The sequence below is a fragment of the Excalfactoria chinensis genome, chromosome 13, assembly GCF_039878825.1.
Source record: "Excalfactoria chinensis isolate bCotChi1 chromosome 13, bCotChi1.hap2, whole genome shotgun sequence".
Lineage (NCBI taxonomy): Eukaryota > Metazoa > Chordata > Aves > Galliformes > Phasianidae > Excalfactoria > Excalfactoria chinensis.
Window position 1 is genome coordinate 9,906,474 of NC_092837.1, and position 16,933 is coordinate 9,923,406.

A 16,933-nucleotide genomic window follows, 5' to 3' on the forward strand; every position below is an offset into this window, starting at 1 on the left:
GTTTCATGCTGCTATTGCTGAGCTCCTAAAACCTAGGCTAAATATAGTTCCACAGGAAGCCCGGCCAAAGATACTGCAACATAGATGAGTTTTTGTGAAAGATAGAAGCTTAAAGTTAACACACAGCTCCAGTCTTTTTTGAAGTACCAAAACAGGGCTTCAGTGGGATAGGTGTAACACACAATCTTTTGTAGCACACTCTGCATGCTTTAGTTTCCTGCTATTCCTCGAAATCTGTCTTGAGCCATACATCATGATGAAGAGTATGCCCTGGAACAGCTCCAAGATTAGCAGGCACCAGAACCAGCATGAGTGCTCTGCATGCATCATCCAGACGTGAGGAACACAAATGGTTTTACTGTATTTATTTTGTTCCTAACTTGTGATAGCAGTCTATCTACTTCTATGGGGTCAATAACAGGATTTAAGAGGGAGGTATGAAGCCACGTGATGCAGGTAACTTGCCACTTTTGTGCAATCTTATGATAATATGAAATTTACAGTCTAGCATTCACAGTGGGAAAGGGGCAATAGGTGTCCCCTTTTCTACTTCTGACTTCCTGTTTGTTGAAAGAATCCCAGGATGGTTTGGGTTGGGAGGGGCCTTAAAGATCACCTAGTTCCAAGCCCCTGCTGTGGGCAGGGGCACCTGCTATGTTTTCTTGAGTCACAGCCTTTTGCATATGCTTCATCTGACTGACAGAGATGCTTTGAAGTAGCATTATTTTATATTTACCTTGGTTGTTATAGCACAAACTGTTACTGTAAGGTCAGCATATCTATAAGTCCTTAATTAGAGTCTACATAGCATTGCATGTAAGTCTCAGTTCAGCATTAACCTGAGAGAATTTTCTTATTCTTCAAAGAGCTCTAGAAATGTTGTCTACCATTTTACCCTTAGTTTTTCAAGCATTGCAAAAAAATGGGATAAGTTATAGATACAATTAATTCAAAAGGTATACACATAATAAAAGTTCTAGTCATATTTCATAAGTTTTCTGATAATGTCAATGCTGTAGTCTTCAGTTTCTTGAAACCCCTGGAAGTTATGAAATTTGTAAAACATTTTGATTCTTCTTAATGTTTCATCCACTGCTCTTTTTGATATCTGTCTTTGAGAATGCCTCTATTTCATTACATATGTGTTTAAATCTTCTATTCAGTTTGTCTAAAGAACTATGGAGGAAAAAAACAAACATAAAATGGTCTCACTGCAAGATCCCTAGAGATGCTGAGATCCCAGGTGCATTCTGCTAAGTGTACAAGGTTGGTTTTTGTCTTACTTTGTTCTTGGTCTTGGTAATCACGTTTGAATTATAACCTCTTAACCAACTATTCCCTTTGAGCCTTCACTTTGACAGTACTCCATTCAGAAAAAGATGTTTGAATACCTATACAATGCATATTTAATCCACTTCGCTATCTGCTCTGTTGGCTTCAATTTGTTATTTTTGTATAAAAGCTCTTTCCGATATCTCCATCACTCTCTAACTGGATAGTATCCAGAGAGTTTCCTACAGATTTTAGCTTCCGATGAAATTCTCTTTGTAACTGTTGTCACCTACTCATTTGAAAAATACCCAGGTCCTGAGTTTCAATGTCACAATATTTTATTTTAGTTTGATCTCACAAAACATGTCAAACTTAATTAAATTATGTTTACTCCTTAGTGGTTCAAACCATACTTACAGGAATCCTTTCAGGAAGTTACTTAGGGCAAAGTCAAGAATAGCCTATTCTCTTGTATGCTTCAGAATGAGCTGTTCCAAGATGTAGTTGTTTATTACTTTCAGAGTTGTCTTTCCAATTTATGTTGTGATATGACATCCAATTTGTTTATGTTTGGAATGATATTTTCGTAACAGACCTTGTTTTGGATTGTCTTTCTCTCCCTGGAGACCAGCAAATAGTCTCAGCCTTAAGAGTGTTCCTATAACCAGGCTCATTCAGTAATGCATGCATGATCCCAGGCTCTGATATATAAGCAAGATAAAGAACAAAGCTTATTTAGAAACGTTTCTAGACTGAATGAAGACTGACCACTTTAGAATTAGAAGTTATACCTCAGATGCACAGAAGTAGAACTTTCATGTAGTAGTTCTGTGCCTATCTACTAGAGGACTAATGAGGCTGTAGTGCTCTGGTGAAGGTGGCAGGAGGGATCCCTCTCCTGTCACATTGATACTGGACCACATAATCAGTGTAGTGCAGAAAGGCAATATAACATAGATGTGACCTTCAAAACAGTAGATGTCTATAGTCACCAACAGAGGCATCATTTTTAGCTTAAAGCAAGTAAGAGCCAAAGGTAATGTAATAAGCAACCTTTAATTTGTACTTTGCATTTTTATTTTCAAGAATAAGTCAACATATACAATGGAAATTTGCTATGTATTCAGCTCAGTTTATACAGCTCTAATTTTCCGCATAGGCATGTTTATATATTTGTGTCTTTTGGCCTTGACTGAAAATATTTATCTTGTCATGCTTCAAAAACGTGAACCTTTTTCTCAAATGTTATGAAGCTTACCTTATGCTTTCAAATTGGAAACTGTTTTTTATTGTACTAATGCATTTTTACAAGGATTTGTCATACTATTAAACCTTTTCCTCTTCTTGTATAGGCCATAGGAATGAGAACTTGGAAATCCTTTTCTGAAAAGAAGGGCAGGATTACTAATGAGCGTGTTCAAAACATAATGATACTGGAGTATCATTCAAAAACTGAATGGTGAAAGAATCACTTTTATTGTAAAGGCAGTATAAATCAAAATAAAAATCTGTTGTGTAGATGGTACAATAACATCTTATTTTTAATAACCCTAAGAGGAGGAGAAAAAAAAAAAAAAAGGAAATCATTCACACAGAATTATATGTGTCAGTAATGGAGAAATCTTCTGTGCATATGGCATGTTCCCCTGTGGGGCTATGGACTCAAACAACATTGTCTGAAAATGGACAGGTTCAGAAAATAAAAATTATGAGGGTGTGTGACAGCAACATCCATCATATTTGCCCTGAGAAGAGAACTCTTATCTGTAACCTCAACAATAGGTTTTGGCTGCGTTAAATGTATCTCTTATTTAGTGTAAAAAGTCACAATAGGGAACTAATGCTTAGAAGCAGAAGCTGATCAAACTCAGAACAGTTTGTTGGGGGTTTTTTTGTTTGCTTTTAATGGGGACTGTCCCTTTCTTTCTTGTAGTTAGTGTTGAGCCCTTCGTTCCTTGATATGACTCAATGCTTTATAGTGATATAAAATTATTAATATTTATGGAGTGTAGCTAGAAAAATGAAAATATGTTTAAAAAATATATCCAGTTGTTTCTGGATTTGAACTCTGAGATGCGATGGATGTACAAGTTTTTTACTTGTATAGAGGAAAGATTATCAATATTTGTTGTGGAAGTTAGATAAAGCAGCTGGTTGTGACCAAAGTTAAGCTAAAGACACAAAGATAATTACTTATTTTACTATAGAGAGGGGAGGTATTATTCTGAATTCTACTTTTTATTTTGTAATGTTGTGAACTTTGTGGAGACGTTCCTGATTTACATTGGCAAAGGTGTCCAAAATTGACACTTTAAGACCCAAACATTTTTAAAATGTAGAGCACTACTTTGAGTGTGCTGTGTAACATCAAATATCAGCATTATTCAGCTGCTTTTTCACCTGTGAGAATAAATAACAAGGTAATGCTGTGATCAGTATTACAACACAGAGCTGTTCTATTTCCAGTGACTGACTGACCGTTGGTCTGACTGGTTAATTCACAGTCCTTCAAAGTAGCTCTGAAGACAGTTTTACTTAAGATTTGCTTAAGATTCTGCTCATCTGTCCATATCTGCAACAGTAAAACAGTAACACTAGTTGTTGAAATGGCCTTATGCTGGCATATGGGGGAATATGCTGGCATATGCTGGAATATGATATGTTCATAGATGATAGTTCACCAAAATCAAATAGGGAATGGTAATCTACAAACAGTAGTTTCAAATCTTGATTATTCTTCCTCTACCATTGCCTGAGGACTTAAGTGTAATTGCACCAGACCTTTTTATGGTAAGACTCATCCTCCATTTTGGAATATCAAGCCTCAAAAACTTATAAGAACCTGGGGATGTCTTCATTTCTGTGTAGTACTTTGTTAGATAAAATTACAATATGTTTATTTTAATGTCCCTGAAAATGTGGTATGGACCATATTCATAAGTTATTGGATAATCATGACTCTTGAGCACCCTTCCAGTTTTCTTCTGCTCAGTGCCTTACAACATGGGCCTTCGTGTTGCTATTCCTGAGCTGAATGTGAGTTTTGCTGTTATTTTCAGCAGAATTTGGCCTGTGCACTTGTCCACAACGTGCTTTATCTACATCATCTTTGGATTTGACATAATAATATGATAGAAGGTTACTTATTTGCATTAATGAGACCTTCTTTGGCTTATGGTTGTTTGTAAATTGCCAAGCCTAAGCACAAAATCAGGTGGGAGAAGAGAATGAATGACAGCTATGTACAGAAACATTGAGGTATTTTAGAGAGATTCTTGGATGTGTTACTAAACTTGGTATGTAGCTTAATGAGAGATATGATTCTACAGAAGTTTGATTTGTGATTGGTTTGCTGTTTGCTTGTTTGCTTTGTCCTGGCATTTGGAATCATTTTCCCAAGATTATTAGTATTTCTTCTAGGACTGATAGATCAGTGACATTGATTAAGATGTTACAGTCAGCCACAGTACTGACCCCTGAGGAACAGCACTCATCACTGATTTCAATCCAGGCACTGAGCCATTGACCACCACTCTCTTGGGTACAGTCTTGTAACCACTTCTTTGTCCACTTAACAGTCCATCCATCAAAGCCATATCTTTCCAGTTTGGAGAGAAGAATATTGTGTCCAAGTCCAGATAAATGATTTCATTGTCTCCCCCTTGTTCATTGAATCAGTTATGCTATCGCAGAAGGCTGCTAGGTTGGCTGGGCAGGACTTGCCCTTGGTGCAGTGTTGCCTTCTTCCAGTCATGTGGGGCTTCACCTGACTGCCTGACTTTTCAAATATCAGTTAGAGTGGCTTAGAGGTGGTTAGGAACACTCTGTGTTCTCCATTTGCTGGAAGTAATAGATCTGTATATGTTTGCAGAAGGCAGATTGCTCTCTCCTTCTAGCACACCAGCAAAAGGACACTGTAAAGCACTGCACAGTCAGATGCAAACCTGTATTCTCCTAGTTACTAAAAAAACAACTACTTAAAGAGCAGCTAGAATATTAATAGCTTCCATTACTCCTAGTGCTTCTCTTTGAACTCTCTCATTGTTTCTGTATTTTGTTAATGCAAAAATTGTATTTTGCCAGATGAATTAAGGAATTTCCTTTAGTTGGAAAGTTTACTGAGTGATACTATGATCTTTTTAATCCAATGTGTAAAATGTTTGTCATTTTTAAAACTTAGCAGTTGATTGTACTTTGACTGTCAAGTGCAAGTCACAATTTCTATGGGCTTTGTTTACTTTCATTAAGATACATTTTTCATGTGAAATCTCTTACAACTACAAATGTCAAATTAGATTAAAAGCATCCTTATTTACAAGAAAAATAAATACATTGTTAAACCTCAAACTATTTAATCTGAATCAAAACATGTTTGATACTTGGTATCACAGAGCTCAGGAGTCTCAATGATCATTTTTCAGTAATGTTCTTTTGTCCAGAGGATAAAGAATTCATGTAGGAACTGTTTGATTTCTGAGATAGAAGGACTGTTTCATGTTTTATATGTTGGTTTAAATGAGCAGCATTTCTTTTTCTTCTTCTTTCCTGGAATCCCTGTTAAATAAATGATTCTCCTTTCTTCATATTTCTTTGTGTTGGAGTCTTGCCCCCACTATATTCTTCCTTCTCTTTTTCCCTTCATCTACTTTTTCAGTCTCAGTTCCTGCTTTTCTTTCCCAGTGTGTCACCCCCTTAACTGGTCCAGGTGGAGGCCATAATAGGGAGGAATTTTGTGAGCTAATGAGATCCTCCCAGGTAAGAAAAATCCAACTAAAACTATGTAGATCCCTACTTAATCTTAAAAACACTTTTAACAGGCCCAAGATGATTTTAGAAGGTTAAATCACTTTTATAAGGAAAGTTGGTTTTTTTTGTTTTTTTTTTTTTTTTTGTTTTTTTTTTTTTTTTTAATCAAATGCTTCCAACCCAAAAGTTCTAGAACCCTCAGATAGAATTTTTAACAGTATTCTGGAACGTATTATCCCAAAACAGCAAAAAACATGTGGAAGTCAACTCGGTCTGAGAGAGCTTAGAAATGAAGACCAAATCCTGCAATCAATTGATGCAGACAAATGCCACTCCATTAATTTAATAACAGGTTTCTGCAATCTGCTTTCAAGGCTGAATCTTACACAGACAGCGTGGAGGAGATTTAGACACAGTGACATAATCTTGGTATTCATTTTGTGCTGCCTTTTAAATGTTTTACTGTCCTTACTTCATGCAGTCTCTCCTTGTGCCCAACCTTCTTGTCAAAGGGACTTGTATTCTGTAGATAGTTGGGAGCAAGAGAAGTGCCAGGGTAGCTTAAATTAAGGAATTAAAAACTTGTTGTCTACGTAACTGTTAAACTATTGTATTCCACCACTCTGAAGGAAATTGAGCTTTCAGTGGTGCTTTCATGATATGATAACAGGATTTCATTCCATCATAACTCCAAGTGCCAGACATTTTCTATTTCACTCCAGTCCCCACTGAGTTGCTCACAATTGCCTCCAATTGAAAAGCTTGTCTCATACAATGTGTTGAGTCCATGTTTTAATCTGTAATTTGATATCACATTTAAAGTCATTTTGCTTGTGCATGTATTGTCATGGCAGTGTGTAGCACTGATAGGCTGCTTGCTAAGGATGTGGTGTGGTGCGTGGACTGTGGCAAATTACATCTGAAGGCCTGAAATAAGAGTGAAACCAAGAAGGAGTACTTTGAACTCAGGTTGTTATAGAAGCTGGAAACAGAAAACATATCAAAATAAATTATCACAAATATTCTTCCAAAAATTATAGAGTAAAAACTGATCTATGGAAACAACTCTTAGCAGAGCGTTTCTGATATTATTGCATCTTATCAAATGCTCATAAGCTCAGGAAATACCACTTCCAAAGAACAGTAGGCAGAGCACTGATGTGCTGTGAAAGGAGTTCTCTGTTGGGGGGGGGGTTGCCCTTGTTATTCACAGCCCCATTGGTGGAGGTGAAGTTCTTGAGATGGCATAAATCAGTATCTCTTCTGTGCCTTGTGACTTCAGTGGCAGTAATACATAACAACCTGTCTCATCCCATACAAAAGCATATTTTACTTAATCTGTATATTTACCACAAACTATTTAGTAATTGCTTTATAGCAGTTCTCCATCCATGGCCTGGGCTGTTGCTCATGGTGACAGGAAAATAATGCCATAGGCAAGGGCTGACAAGACAAGTGAAGTATGACATTATTTATAGCCCAGTTCTTGCAGTGTCACGCACAGACCAACAAGGATAGTGGGACATCACTTCAGGGTGCTTCAATTTTATTTGTGTATTCTTTTGTACTCCTTAAAGCTGAAAGCTAAGAATAAGAATGATTTATAACTGGCATGTAAAAGGTGACCATCTTTGCTGGTTTCTATGAAAGATTATAATAATTTATAATCAGAGGTATTTTTAAGCTAGAAGTAACTGTCATCCAATTAGGAACCAGGTTGTTTCCCCATCATAAGACATCCAAAAACTTAGATAACAATCCTCAAGAGTATGACACGAGTGGTTCTCCATCTCACCAATGCTGCTGTTTGCAGCGGTTATTTAATTTCCTTTTCAAACAAACACACAGACACAAGAGAGAAAGGGGAATGATTTCTTTGATAAGCAGGACATTTTAAGGCCCTGAGAAGATTTGAATGACAGAGATGGACCAGAACTTGTGTCCAGACAAAAAGTGGTGCTATCCAAAGAGTAGAGCAACGCATAAAACCATTTGTAAGAGTATTATATGACTTCATGCTGTGTCAATGTATAATGATACCCCTGTCACACAGGGCACACAGAGCCAGGAGGAAGTGTTACTGTTGTAGACCCACTTAAATGGTGGAGGAGACACATCTAACAAAAATCCTAAGTTGTACAGATCACCCAGAGAGGCTTAATACATTTATTTTTATTTTGAAACTGTGGGGGTATACATTAATCTTCTACATGGAATGCACCTTTACATCTATATGTAGGGATTTTATTTGAGAGATGTTTCATTCATTTACTGGAAGAGTCGGCCTGAAGTGGGCTCTGCTGCACAGTGTGTCCTGGGCACAGAACCAACGTGCCCTCATTGTTAGTGCATGCAGGGAACAACTGCTGGATATACTGACACGGCTTGAATTCTCTGGGTGTATTAATGAGCAGTCCAATGGAAAGAGAATACTTTTCCAGCTCTAATACTATGCTAATATGATGCTAATATCTAAATAAAAAATTCCTGTCAGTCTAGCACTAAATATTAGCAGCCTTTGGCCTCCGGTTCTGATCTGTTTCACATTCAGACACGATATGAGGAACATTTCTGGGGCGTCACGACAGCAAACAGCAGAGAGTCAGAGCACAGAATTGGGAGTGCCGGATGTGGTTCCAAGTTTGCACTTGCAGGTGAGTTTCACAGTGTGGGATCGAAGCGCTTTCCCTCCTGCTCTGTCATATGATTGCAGGAGAAAAAAAGAAAAAAGAAGAAGCAGCGCATATTATGTACTTAAGGTAGCATGATTCACTGCACAGTGTCCACCATCTTCCTTTCAGGGCCATATTTCAAGAGGTTTGAGAGCGAAGCAGAGCAGCAGGGTGAGAAGGGGGAGCTGTGCTGGTATCCGGCCGGGAGGCTCCGCTGCCGGAGCGAAGGGGGGTTGAGGGGCGGGGGAGGGCCGGGGCTAGTGATGCTCTAGTATTGATGTTGACTGGGGTTGGGCTGTATGGAAATACGCGAAAAAGAACTATGATGTTTAGCACCGAAAAAAAAAACCCACAAACCAACAACCAACCAAACAAACAAAAAAACTTGCCTGTTTTATCTGGAAAAGCTTATTTTCTCCCAGTGTAATTTTAATTTATTGTTTATGAATGAGAGAAGAAAGAGAAGGGGGATAACCCCCAGCGTCACCCCACCCCCCCCAAGGAAGCCCGGGTACTTCCTTGCTCTCCAGTGCACGACGTGCTGCTTTAAGGAAGCGACAGCGGGTGGGGGCAGAAGGGGCGCGATCAGTCCGTGCTCCCGGAGCCGTGTCTGCGTTCGGCGTGTGGGGAGCGGCGGGACCGGACGGGACGAGACGGGCTGTGCTGTGCTGTGCTCGGGGCTGCCCAGCCCTGCTCCAGCGGCAGGTGCTGATACGGGGCTGCTCCGAGCCGGCCGAGGGAGCTGCCGGGCCGCCTGAAATGGCTGCCTGCTTTTCGGGGCTGCCGCCTGCTTCACGCAGCTGCTGTTCATTTTCTTAGCGGCCCCTCCGGCTCCCAGGGGCGGCACCTGCGGCTCCCCCAGGTGAGACTTTGTCCCACCGCCTCCGCATCCAGCCCACCCCTTCCCTTTCAGGACCACCACCGCCACCTCCTCCTCATCTTCCTCCTCATCTTCCTTTCCGGGCACCCCCGGGCCCAGCATCCCTCCCGACTGCTCCCGGGCCACGTGGCAGCGCCTCCCGCTGAGCTCACGCGTGGTAGCGGTGCGGGGGCTCCGGTGCGCCGTGTGCGTGCGGGACCGAGCCGAGCTGAGCCGTGCTGAGGAGCAAGCGGGTTACGCAGCCCGTCTCGCTCTGTGCAACACCCTGACCTGACCGCGTCCCTCCCCCCCACACCTCGTTTTCTTCCTCCTCCGGCCTCCCGCAGCTCGTTAAATATTGCTTTTGTTAATTGACGCCCTGAGTGTTTCCAGCTCCGCGCAGCCCGGGCCGGCCGGCATCGCGAGCACGCCCAGATCCGCGCGGTGAGCAGCGCGGGGATGTGCGGGAGGAGGAGATGTAAAAGGAGCGACGAGCACAAGGCAGATTTGCGAGGAATCATTTAAGCCAGCTGATATTTTTTTGTTGGGTTGGTCTGGGGGGAGGTAGGCTTTCTCTCCCCTTTCTATTTTTTTTTTTTCTTTTTTTTCTTCCTGCTCAGGATTTAAATATCACTCAAAGCATCCCTTAATCAGCTCTTTACCCGTCTCTGGTTCCTTCTGAGGCATTAATTGGATCATACGCTGCGTTTGAGGAGCTCGCGTGCTTTACCTGAGGAGGTAAGGGGGCTGCTCCGGGTGGCTGTGGTCACTACAAGCACCGTTACCTTCGGGGCGGCGGTTTCCCCTTCCCAGCCCCGCGGCAGCTCGAGCTCTACCTGCGGAGCTCCCCTCCCCGGGCTGAGCGCGGAGGACGCGCCGGGGGTGGAGGGGCGGCGGTGGATGACCCGTGGGAGCTGGCGGCGGCAGCCGGCCATCTCCTCCTGCAGCCCTGTGCCCTGGGAGCAGCCTGGCAGCGCTGGAAGGCAGGAAGCAGCCTAATCCTCTCTTTCAATAAACTATTCCTCGTCGTTTTCTATTTTTTTTTTTTTTTTTGGTGAGGAATACTGTAAGCTCCCATCTCATCACCTCTCCTCCCCCACCGCCCGCCCTCGTTGCAAGCTCCGGCTCCTTTGTCCGCACCTCTTATCGCTTCAGGCGGTTCCTTCCAGGGACCAAAAAGTTCAGCTGCCCACCTGCCCCCGGCGCCACACACATCGCTGCCAACCTCTCCCCCACTCCGTGTCAATCCGAATCCGTTCAGTTCCCCCCCTCCGCCCCAACCCCCCTCGCATTTAAACTGGGTTACAAAGCCGCCGTGCCCTGCACAACTCCTTAAAGTTCTCCGCTTGCTGTGATTTATATTCTATACTAACAACAAAAAAAAAAGGACAACAAAAACACACTCGATCCTCCTGTGGGTGATTTATTTTTTCTTTTTAAATAATGCATTTCCTTCTTCCCCTTTAATTTTTTTTTTTTTTTTTTTTTTTGCAAGGAAATTTGCTCCATCTCCAGCAGCAACCACTGCTCCTTTTGATGTTGTGGTACGCCGTGCGCATGCGCTTCACATTAGAATTACTGCACTGGCCAGAATAAGTTGGATCTCTTCTTCTCTTCAGTGAAACCCTAAATCATATCAAAAGCTAAAGGGATGCTGAGAGTCCGGAAAAAGGGTTACTTTGGGATTTGGTCATTCCCTTTAATAATAGCAGTGGTGTGTGCACAGAGGTAAGTGGCGAAGGCATTGCTTTACTTTGAATCGCTCTGCATGGTACTGCTAAGGGGAATGTACAGCTTGGGTCCGAGAGATAAGAAATAACGCGTTATTATTATTGTTGTTTTTCTTCCTCAGTGTCAATGACCCTAGTAATATGTCACTGGTAAAAGAGACCGTGGATAGACTGCTGAAGGGCTATGACATTCGCTTGAGGCCAGATTTCGGAGGTAATTCGACAGCTTTTCAATCAGAGATGTTACGTATCCGGGCTGTTGGAGCTTCTCCGTGCGTGGTTTTGTGTGGTGGGTGCTGTTGCTCTGTGTGTGCGCGTTGCCATTTTCTCAAGACGATCCAAAGTTAAGCTAATTGTTACTGTATTTTCTTAGCACGGGGCTCTCTTAATGCGATCATTTAAATCTCTCGCGTGTCTGGAAGCGGTCCCTCATTGTGTGCGTGCTGATAATTTATTAACCTGTAATTAACCCCTCGTTTAACTGGCTCTACGGAGATGCAAATCTCTGAAGTTTACCCAACGTTCGCTCCTCTGAGCCTAATGCGCCCGTGATCACAGTTACTATTTTTGAGTACGAGATGCGCTGTTAACCGATACAAAAATGTCATTTAACCCCCTGCGCGCTCCCACTCCCAACTACTTCGTGTGTTTATCCATCGATGTCGGACGCGCTCGCTGGGGTCCCCTGCCTGGTACCCGCGGGGCTGAGCCGGGTGGGGGTCAGGGAGGGACTGGGGGTCCCCGCAGCCCCCTGCCCGCTCTGGGCTGCGTGTCGCTGGCTCCCCGAGGAGCAGCCGGCGCCGGAGCCCGGCAGCCGACACGTGTGCGCGTTATATAAAGCGGCGCTCCAGCTGGCGGGGCGCAAAGGGTGAATACGGCGCTAACGCGTTGTTCGCGGATCGAAGGCAGCTTGCACGTTCGGGGGGGGGAGCGGGGGAGGTATGGGCTGGGGGACGCTGTTTGTCACCTTCCCGGCTTTTTACGTATTTGTTTATTAATTTTTAGTTATTTATTTATCTTGTTGTGTCTTAGTCCTTGTAACTCTGATAAGAATGAGTTAAGTTCTTGGCGATCACATTGCGGACCATCTCGTTGGTTTGCAGGTCCCCCAGTGGCTGTTGGCATGAACATAGACATTGCCAGTATAGATATGGTCTCAGAAGTCAATATGGTGAGTATTTATGGTTTGGGGCTGGGTGCTTTCCGCTGGGGGAGGGGGGCCGTCGCTTCCCCCACCTCTATCGAGGCGGAGCGGCGCTCATTGCCGGCCGAGAAAACGGCGAGGCCTCCTTCCCTGGGGCGGAGCTGGGGGGCGTCCGTAGGGTTACCGCGCCCCATCCCGTCCTGTCCCGTCCAGTTCTTCACGTGGAAGGGCCCGGGGAGACTGGAACCCCGGCCCAGCAGCACCGGCCGCACCGGCTGCAGCAGCTCCCCAGCGCTTCCCGCGAGCAATGGCGCCCCCTGCCGGCCGCGCGGCCGCACTGCACCCCGCTACCGCCTGGTCGCCGAGCGGAGGGGCCGCTCGCGCAGCCCCCGAGGCAGCCCGGGCTGCTCAGGGCAAATTGTGCTCGAGGCCGCGGAATGAAAGGGTGAGCTTTTAATCGCTAACCTGCTTTATGCCTTTCTTAGTTGCCCTTTGACCTCCCAGCTTTCTTTTAAACATTAAAAATTGGCTGTTTGTTTTATCTTAGCAGGTCGCTTGTAATTAATTAAAAAGAAAAGAAAAAATAGGAAAAAAGATGAGGGGAAAAAAAAAAAACAACAAGCAGGTTGTTTTGTATGTAACCGAAGGCCCACCGTTTATTTTCATCTTTTTCTGCCTTGGCACTGTGTTCATGGGCATGACTGAGTCAAAGTTGACCTATTTGTTTCTCCAGACGTTTGTCTCTTATCTGAGTGGTTGGGACTGACTGTGCTCGAATGCTGAAGTTGCTGTAGGATTATAATTGGGTATTTTGCCTGAAGTGCTTGTGTTACCTGGGTGACTGAGCAAGCGAAGGCTCAGATATGTGTTGCCAAAGAGACTGTCCGTGGTTTAGGCAGAACTTTTCCCTCACTTACTGTCATTATTTGGAAATAATGAGGTCAAATTTCCAGGTTTTTATGTCAGCATGCAACTTTGTGTAGGATACGGTTTGGCCCTGTAGCCTTGTGAGGGTGACAAGATGGAGACATTGAAGCAGATAGCAGCACCTGACACAAAATGAATGTGCTGTGAGATGTTTTCAGGCAGTTGTAGAAGTCCGTTTGAAACAACCCTTCCATTGCTCTTGAAAAAGTGTTGCAGAGAAACATCCTTCTGTGTTCTGTGAATGCCATTCGGAAGTAATATTTGGGAAGTTATTTGTTGTGTTGGCGTGATGGTTCTGCTGCTGAAATACCTTCCTGCTGTCCCAGGGGTACACTTGGTTTCTCCCAAGTGTTGCAGGGAATGAATTGGTAAACAGCTGTTCTCAGTCAGGAGTTTTTATTTTCCTTGATAACGTGTAGCCTTGGGCCTGACTTGGGTGTGAGGTTACTGGTGGTTGTCCTGGGAGCTGTGCTGTGCCAGGACCTGGTGGCAGAGAGCTTGGAGTAGTTCTTTCAAGTTAGCAGGAAAATGCTGAATAATCTCTCCTTGAGCAGCATCACCTGCGCAGTAAGGGCTGATCAGCTTCATCTGTGCTCAACTCGTGGTTTAGGACCTATTGCAGTCCAGTGTTCTCCTTTCTGGAGTCCTAAGAGCAAAAGAAGGTAATAACATTGTATTTTAAAATGCTTATCGTTAAAGGTAGTCTAGATAGGAGACACGGGGTGTTGTTTTCTAGGTTTTTCTTGGTTGAGCTGTTGTCTGCAGGTCGGTGTTACGTATCTCAGCTCTTCTCAGGATGGTGCAGTTTTCTTTCTCCTTGCTTAGAAAAAGGAAGAATGTTTCAAAGACTCCCAGAAATTTGGTCTCTGCTTAAAGGTGATACCATATCAGAATACTGTGATTTGGCACTATAAAGCTGCATATTATTTTTAGTATTCTGAAGCCAGTTTATTATGTCTCTATAATGAAATTCTTGACCTTTGTGAGGCACTCTTTCAGACTACCTGTAAAACTGCTGGGGGAGGTTATGCATGGTTAATTTTGTCACACAAACGTGTCTGAAGCTCTGGGCTTAAATTACTCTAAAATAGTACCTGTTTCTAAAAACCTCACATTCATTTTCCAGATTTTGTTTTTGTTTTGTTTTTTTATATTTTATAACTTCAGAAGAGATTCCAAGCCAAGAATATTTTCTTCATCTGCTTGAATGTAGCATGTAACAGTTCATTTCCCAATGAAGTATTAATGTATCTTGATCAGCCTGAAGTAAATGAGAAGAGGAGCATTCCAGCACAGAACAAAACACTTGGTGTACAAGGCCTTGACTTGTTCCTTACCAAGTCACTAGAGTTTTGGCTTTTGATTTTGAAGGCACCAGAGGGAATATCACTGAGTACCAGATGTAATTTTGTTTTAGATGTAAAGTCTGAAATAATGGAAGACAGAAGAATCTCCTGGATTTATGGACCTGTTTTCTGAGCTGTGGGTGTGCTTTTGCTTACTCTGTAGTCCTGGCAAAATGATCACCCTTCCATTCTTGATACAGTTCATGCCCTCTACTAATTCCTTGCCCTTCGGTGGCAGGCAGAAGCATTATCTTCAGTTGCAGAGTTAATAATGAAGTTTTTTCTTTGTTAGACAGGAGAATTTACATCTACTTACAGAAACAATATGTATGTTTGGGGTGGTTGTTGACTTTGAATTCTTATAGAGGTGATGAGTATATCTCATAACCATCTCAATGTGTAATGGTCTTTATAGTTGCCTTGCAAAAACATCTTGTATACAACAGACTTGAATGTGTAACCTGCTTTCTTGTTTAACCTTTTGTAGGCAGAAACCTCAACTACCACATATTTTCTTAAAAAAGCGGTTAAGTGCTGGTACTTCTGAACACAATTCTTGCCAGCCCAAGGCAATGTGCTGAATTAACATAAGAAAAATAAGAACTTAAAGCATATTTAGTTGTTAATAGGTATCATGGCTGTTTGTACTCAATCCTTGTATTCTGGGAGGAAATAATACTCACTGAGTAGTGATTTTATGCAGTGCAGTAATGACTATGGCTAATTCCACTCACCTCCTTGGAGCAGGCCTTGCATTTGAGTGAATGGTTTCTGCTAGTTACACTGCAGATTTTCTTAAAGCTTACCTTAGTTATGGGAAGTAAACGTGGAGAAATGTGAATGCTACTTAAACAGAAAGGGTTTTCCCATGTTAATGAAGTTGATTTCATGTAAGATTAGCAGCGAGTCTAACACAATATGCAGTGTACCCTGGAGATTTTTCATATGTTTGTTGTACTTGACTTCACTTCTTGGCTTCTTATTTCTTGATAGAAACTCATTGTATTTAAAATAATAATAATAAAAACCACAAGTATTTTTATCTTTTTTTAATAACCAGTGCCAGCTGAGATGATACATTTCCCCATCTGCATCTCTGTGGTTAATTATTGAGCAGAACCCTTGACAGCACTGCAACCAGGGAAAAAGAATTGGTTCAAGTTCATGAAGTATTACAGAAATGATTTTATTCAGAAGTGCCTGAGTATTGCATAGAATGTTGTGCACTTGATCCATTCAAATAAGACATGAATAGTTCTATGGATAATGCTGGTTATGTGGTGGTGTTCAATGTCTTGGCTTATTTCCTATTAAGCAGGTCAATTTGTTTTGTTTTCCCCTTGGTCTGTGGCTATTGTGGGATTCTAGTACAGGATGTCTTGAGAAGGAGGAGAAATGTTCCATGGTTGTATTTTTTACCCAGTAACTATCTATAATATTAAGCAATGGTTTGTACGTTTAATTAAATGTAGCTGACTATTCACATTGGGGTTCTGTTGAGAAGGATTGGAACAGTTTATATTTAAATATTTGCTTCCTTATTGCTCAGGTTTTAGCACATTGCTTTACTATGTGTTTATGGAGTTAGTAGACTGGTTTGTCTTAAAAGGATCCACTTGGATTAATCATGTAATCTCTACGTTGAGTGGGAGCTGCAGAAACAAAGGGACTGTTAGCATCTATCGGGGTGAGATTTGCTTATTTGTGTATGCCAAGCTTTACACGAAGGGACCTCGTGTAACTTCAGCGCTCTTAAACATGTTTCTACATCTTGTATCATATTCTGACTTCGGTATTCAGAATTTATCAAAGTTGCAAAAAAGAAGTACAATACTCAGAGATCTGAATAATGTCAGTCCAAAGAAGTATGAGTGCAGCAGTGTTCTGCTGATACACATCTAGCTTTCTGTTGCTTTTGATAACAGAGACATGTTCCTGGCTTTTTTTTGAAGTCTAATGTGGCTCCTTGAGGTATTTTCATTAACAAAGCACAAAAGACAGGTTTATAGATCATGAGAACAACAGGATTTGTGTTGCAACCTCTCAGTTACTGATGTTTAGCTTAGACGTGTAAGAAGGAAGAGATGGCTTGTGGTCCAGAAAGAAGCAGGGGTTAAGTGGTAAGAAGGTAGTGTGGAGCTGTTCCAAACCAGAAAGCTTGGGGTAGAACATGGATAAAGTCAGGTGAAGAAAAACAGAGAAAGAGGAAAATATCAAAATAGGGAGAAGTGTCTCAT

The 16,933-nt window shown here is 42.3% G+C and overlaps 1 protein-coding gene across 6 annotated transcripts in view; it reads left to right on the forward strand.

Moving 5' to 3' along the window:
- The first annotated feature begins 8,534 nt into the window (after positions 1–8,534).
- Positions 8,535–16,933, forward strand: part of GABRB2 (gamma-aminobutyric acid type A receptor subunit beta2) — a 116,487-nt gene continuing 108,088 nt past the window's right edge. Inside the window, exons 1-5 of one of the 6 annotated variants that reach the window (XM_072348660.1) lie at positions 8,535–8,672; positions 10,170–10,287; positions 11,045–11,277; positions 11,402–11,493; positions 12,383–12,450. In XM_072348660.1, coding sequence (XP_072204761.1) covers positions 11,201–11,277; positions 11,402–11,493; positions 12,383–12,450 — 237 coding nt within the window. In that variant the 5' untranslated portion in view covers positions 8,535–8,672; positions 10,170–10,287; positions 11,045–11,200. Of the gene's footprint in view, positions 8,673–8,785; positions 8,862–9,230; positions 9,553–9,622; positions 10,288–11,044; positions 11,278–11,401; positions 11,494–12,382; positions 12,451–16,933 lie in introns of those variants that run through there. The other 5 variants (XM_072348662.1, XM_072348659.1, XM_072348658.1 and 2 more) reach the window with 5 other exon arrangements.